Source organism: Rhagoletis pomonella, unplaced genomic scaffold (assembly GCF_013731165.1).
Source record: "Rhagoletis pomonella isolate Grant_MI unplaced genomic scaffold, Rhpom_1.0 Rhpom_scaffold_00004, whole genome shotgun sequence".
Taxonomy (NCBI): Eukaryota; Metazoa; Arthropoda; class Insecta; order Diptera; family Tephritidae; genus Rhagoletis; species Rhagoletis pomonella.
Genome location: NW_023458558.1, coordinates 13,459,115 through 13,464,132, shown reverse-complemented (window position 1 = coordinate 13,464,132; position 5,018 = coordinate 13,459,115). Strand labels below are relative to the sequence as shown.

The 5,018-nt window shown below is 38.3% G+C and overlaps 1 protein-coding gene across 1 annotated transcript; it reads left to right on the top strand.

Annotated features, from left to right (window-relative positions):
• The first annotated feature begins 309 nt into the window (after nucleotides 1-309).
• Nucleotides 310-1,529, top strand: LOC118738398. The gene is made up of 3 exons (XM_036469323.1): nucleotides 310-757; nucleotides 829-1,010; nucleotides 1,094-1,529. The coding sequence occupies exons 1-3, from the start codon at nucleotides 310-312 to the stop codon at nucleotides 1,397-1,399; spliced, it is 936 nt and encodes a 311-aa protein (XP_036325216.1). The 3' UTR covers nucleotides 1,400-1,529.
• Nucleotides 1,530-5,018: the final 3,489 nt, after the last annotated feature.

Here is a 5,018-nt window from a genome sequence, read left to right as displayed (position 1 = left end):
AACAAACAAGCGATCGAACGCTTAAAACAAAAGAAATCTACGGAGGAGAGCGTCAATGCAAAGGAAAGTTGCAAAGTCCGCGGAGAACGGTCGCATGCAACGCCAGCAGCGGCAGCGACAATTTGATTCGGTGACAAAACGCAAATTAATTGATTAAAAGTACGATGTCGTATAAAAACCTCAAACAGCTAAGACACCATTTACATACCCACTTGAATTGTCTGTGCGAAAAGACGCACCCACCGACGACCGATCAACCAACCAACCATCCGTGTCAGTTTCGGAGGGCAACAATAAACAACGACGAGGATGAGGACGTTCGCCATAGTTTTTGTGGTGGCGCTAACTGCTGGCGCTGCAAAGGCGGGCACCGCGCAACTGACGCCTACACGCTCCGCCACAGACCTGGCATTCGACATGTACAACAGCTGCTTGAAGGATTTCAGCACTAGTTGCGTGCAACCTAAGGCGATGCAATGGTTCAATCAGGCACTTCAGCAGGATGAAATCCAAATCACCGATAAACTTTCGATTGTGCGCACAAGCCGTGTAGAACCCATACAACAGCGCTCTTACGACCCACAAGAACAGATGTTCAATGACATCGATAATTTCTTAGCCACGCATGCGTTGCGTGTCAGAGCACCAGAATTCTTCAGCACCGAGGAGGCGCGCTCTTATGTGCCAGACTTTTTGTTCAGCAACGCCTTGACCAAGGATTCCGTTGTGCCCTTGGCGGAGCGGGACCCCAATCAAGGTAAGTCTTGAGTGAAGTGAGAAGAAATCAAAGGTAGTGTTTCGAATTTTAATTACGCGATTGTTTTCTAGGACGCGGCATGGTGCGCAAAGTGCTTTTACCCTTCCTGATTGGCTTGAAATTGAAGACTACCGTCTTAGTGCCACTTGCATTGGCTTTGATTGCGCTCAAGACCTGGAAGGCAATGACACTGGGTCTGCTCTCATTGGTGCTATCCGGCGCTTTGGTTGTCTTCAAAATTGCCAAGCCTAAGGTAAATAATAGTTGCACTTATGCAGATTCGCATAGTTTTTTACATTTTACATTACCTTCTCCACTCGTTATGCTCTGCTGCAGATCATCAATTACGAAGTGGTACACTATCCACACCATGTGGAGCATGTGGAGCACATTGAACACATTCCACACCACGTCGATCACTTCCCCCACCATGTCGACCACATTGTACCGCATCACATTGACATCGTGCCACACCATGTGGATCACCATGTCGATCACCACATAGATTTGCCTCCACATGTGGAACATGTAGAGCATTTCGAGCATCCATCACCTGCTTGGGACCCACACGCTTGGGCGCGTTCATCTCAGGAGCCACAAGACGCGCAGGATATGGCTTTCTCTGGGCAAAGACAAACCTAAATTACCAGCCAGCTTTTGTTTTATTGAAAGCGGTTTTGAAACGTACGAATTCGAGTGCTAATTGAAGATAATCCGGCGATTTTATTTATTACTTTAGTTAGGCTTAAGTATTATACATCTGTCCAAAGAAATTATTTATTGAACTAAAGATGAAAAAATAACAAAAAAATATTAGAAGCTATTATTTATTTGTACATACATATTAAATACAAAATTTGTTAATATTTATTTTTAGCGAATATGACAACCTTGTTAAAGAATAGAAAATCTTTGAAAAAATTAAAAAAAAAACTTAAAACTTGTTTAAAATTATCAACGTTGCACAATATGTCAAATGATCATGAAGTGCGAAATTAAATAAGGTTTCAAGCACCAGAAACCTTAAGCATAGCGTAAAGCATACCACTTCGCGTAAATTAACCCATTTACGACCTACAAATTTTGTTTAACCCTTTCACTACCTATAACGCAAACATAGTTACAAATATTTACTGTACTACTTAGTATCTAGTAGATATTATCTATGCGTTTGAAAAGAGAATTTTGTTTGTTGTGTTCTTTCATACTAAAGGTGGTTCCACTTTGTCAAATTTTGACTACAAAATTGTTCGAGATTTTTTGACACTACTTTACTTCCTATACCCATACCATTGCCAGTGATATTATTTGCCTAAAAAAACTTCAAACAAATGACTTTTGTCTTAAATTAGCACCATAGAAAAACTTGTAATTCGGAAAAAAGGCAAATTGGGATGAAGTAAAACACACTCATTCTACATTAAGTACCAAAATAAATCGAGATAGATGATAGATCCATCATTTGTCGGAAACCGAGAAATCGGACCACTATAACATATAGCTCCCACACAACTGATAGTATACTGAGAAAATCGACAAGATCGGTGCTGTATAAACTTTATCTCCTATACCACAGATAGTTCAGATACATATAAGTTTTTGCGACAGAACTCCTATATGAAATAAAGCAAATTTTTGTTATTTCCCAATGAAAGTTACACAACACAAATTTGCTTTGTTTTATTTCTGGTTGAGCAATAAGTTCAACTTTTAAATTTAACAAAAGTGTATATAGTCATCCAGTTACATTTGACAAAATTTCGGTTGGGTGACATAAGTACCATGGGCATATTGGAGATTGACATTATGACCACATCAAAGGGCCTTATGTCCATTTTATATAGTCATAATGTCAACTGACTTTAATGCCGTTTCGAATTTGCCTTTATGGCCATCTGCGGAATTTTTTATGGACCTTATAACCAGGTAAAAAAAAATTGCCAATACTTCACTGTTGAAAAGTTAAAGCTGCCAAATTCAAAGTTTCAACAAAAAATCAGTACACGAACGAGATAAATGGACGGTTATGAGTGAAAAGAAAAAAATGATATGTGTATACATATGTGTGTATGTAAGTATAAAATTTTGAATGTGCCCCGCGCCGCGCCGTATTCAACGTCGCGCTCACGTTCGCGACCACCGCCTACTCCCTTCCTTTCGCAATTATGCACTAGTGGCATTATAACTATTTATAAAAAAGAATAGTAATAAAATGACTTTAGTTCACTGCTTTTTAATGTCCGAGAAATTGGGTACTTTTTTATATATAAAATTATCGGGTAATTATATGAAGAAGCAATAAAGTCCGTTCATCTATTCATCTTTGGTATACTTATGGGTAAATATGTACCTTTAAATTTATTTGAATACTGTAATTTTACTTTTTACTAAAATCTGGGTTATTTTGATAACAAATTTTACGCGTTGTTTAAGCTCATTTAATTATTTTTAATCATGTCATTTTAATTTGTTTCTTTGTTGTAATTATGGTTTTATTATTTCTAAACAGAAATTTTCAAAAGCCCAATAAAACCATAATGGTTTTATTTCCATTTCAAGTTGGATTTAATGCCATATCGAAATTATGGTTTTATTTTCAATTGCAAATGGAAATATAGCCAATGTGGTTTTATTGAATATTGGGTTATTGCAAGTTGCAACCCACCTGTTGTACCGAATGTACGTTCAAATTTAGAAATCTGAAGATTTGGTACAATTCTACGTACCTTAACATACTTACTTCCGTCCTTAAAATATTACAAATATGCATTGGGAATTAAGGAACAAAATTTGTTTTATTTTTATACTAAATAAAGCAAAACTCAGATTTTGGTATTATTTCCCATTTAAAAATGAAATAAAGCAAATTTTGTCTTGTTGCCGTTGACTTTACTGCAACAAAGAAGTATAGCGACGTAGAAAAGGGGCCGGCTGAATGGTGTTAAAGCTGGCATAGATGGCAGATTACATTATGCATGTTTGGGTCTTCAATATCAAGGTACCTGACAAATTCCCAACCAGAGAAGAATGCGATGCCAGTAGCAGAGGAGTATATCTATCTACACTGATGGTTCAAAGATGGAACGAGGAACCGGAGCTGGAGGGCGACTAGTATTTTACTTTGCAGAAGACAAAGCCACTACCTATGTCGACAGTCAAGAAGAACTGAAGGCAATAGGATCTACAATTGTTAAATCGGGAAATGTAGTACCACGCTGGCAACCCTAAGCTATATCAACGTCACTCTATGCTGGATCCTTTCCCCGGACATAGCAATATTGAAGGGAATTAGTCGGCGGTATGGTGAGGCTCAGAGATACCAATAGAAAACTTGGATAGCTCCGTGCTACCACCGTTTAGTAATCACGTTAGGAAAATTGATGAATACCTCTTAACCGCCACTAATGAATTGTAAAACAAACGGGAAGACTGTGAGAACACAAGGTTATTATGGCCGCGACTTAGTAGGAATAAGACGAGGGACGTCAATAGGTCTGCAGTAACAGTCCTTACCGGCGTCATTGCAGGACACGATGCTTTAGCACCAATGGTCAGCGGTGACGACTACCAACAAGTACTCTCAGCAGAAGCTGCCGTGATGAGGATGAGGAAGAATCAATTGACAACTTTCTGTGTGGATGTCCAGGTCTACAGACAAAGCACTTCCCTTCACGCCTCTTCAACAGACTGAGCTAGCTAGCAACTGCAAGGTCTCCTTGGCTGCATTAAGGATAGTAATTGGTTCAGCATAATAACGACTTGAAGCTATTCTCTCGCTTAAGGGTACGTGTGTCCTCCTGATGCTCGCTTAAAGAGGGCAATTACAATGGACAATTCTGTCTCCGACTGAAGGTATGGAAAATTCCTCACACACCCACCTTACCTAACGAAACCATAGCGGCGTTTTCTAACAACAAAAGCTATCATTTGGGATAATGTGCTTGTTTTGTAAAATTTCTTTCACTTTCTTGTTGTACGGATAATTTACAACTGCAACTTTTATTGTATTTGCGGCTACACATACTCGTATAAATCATTTTGAAAATATATGTACTTTTTACGTCTCCTAAAGTTAGCACTTAATCAAATTTTAGGATATTCTTCATTCTACACAGGCTTATGGCTCAGCACTCGTGTTTAGTTTATTGCGAAAGTATGCGAATTGTGCTTGCTACGGTAAAAATCATTTGGAAAAAGATTAAAATTTTAGAAAAAAAAACTTTTGTTTTTCTTGAAAACTCCGAATATTACCACTATAATG

What these genes read in the sequence shown, in the direction of transcription:
- LOC118738398 (XM_036469323.1), top strand. Translation starts at nt 310, where the DNA reads ATGAGGACGTTCGCCATAGTTTTTGTGGTGGCGCTAACTGCTGGCGCT. An exon ending in GGAGCGGGACCCCAATCAAG is followed by an intron (nt 758 to 828) that starts GTAAGTCTTGAG and finishes ATTGTTTTCTAG; the next exon opens with GACGCGGCATGGTGCGCAAA. An exon ending in TCAAAATTGCCAAGCCTAAG is followed by an intron (nt 1,011 to 1,093) that starts GTAAATAATAGT and finishes GCTCTGCTGCAG; the next exon opens with ATCATCAATTACGAAGTGGT.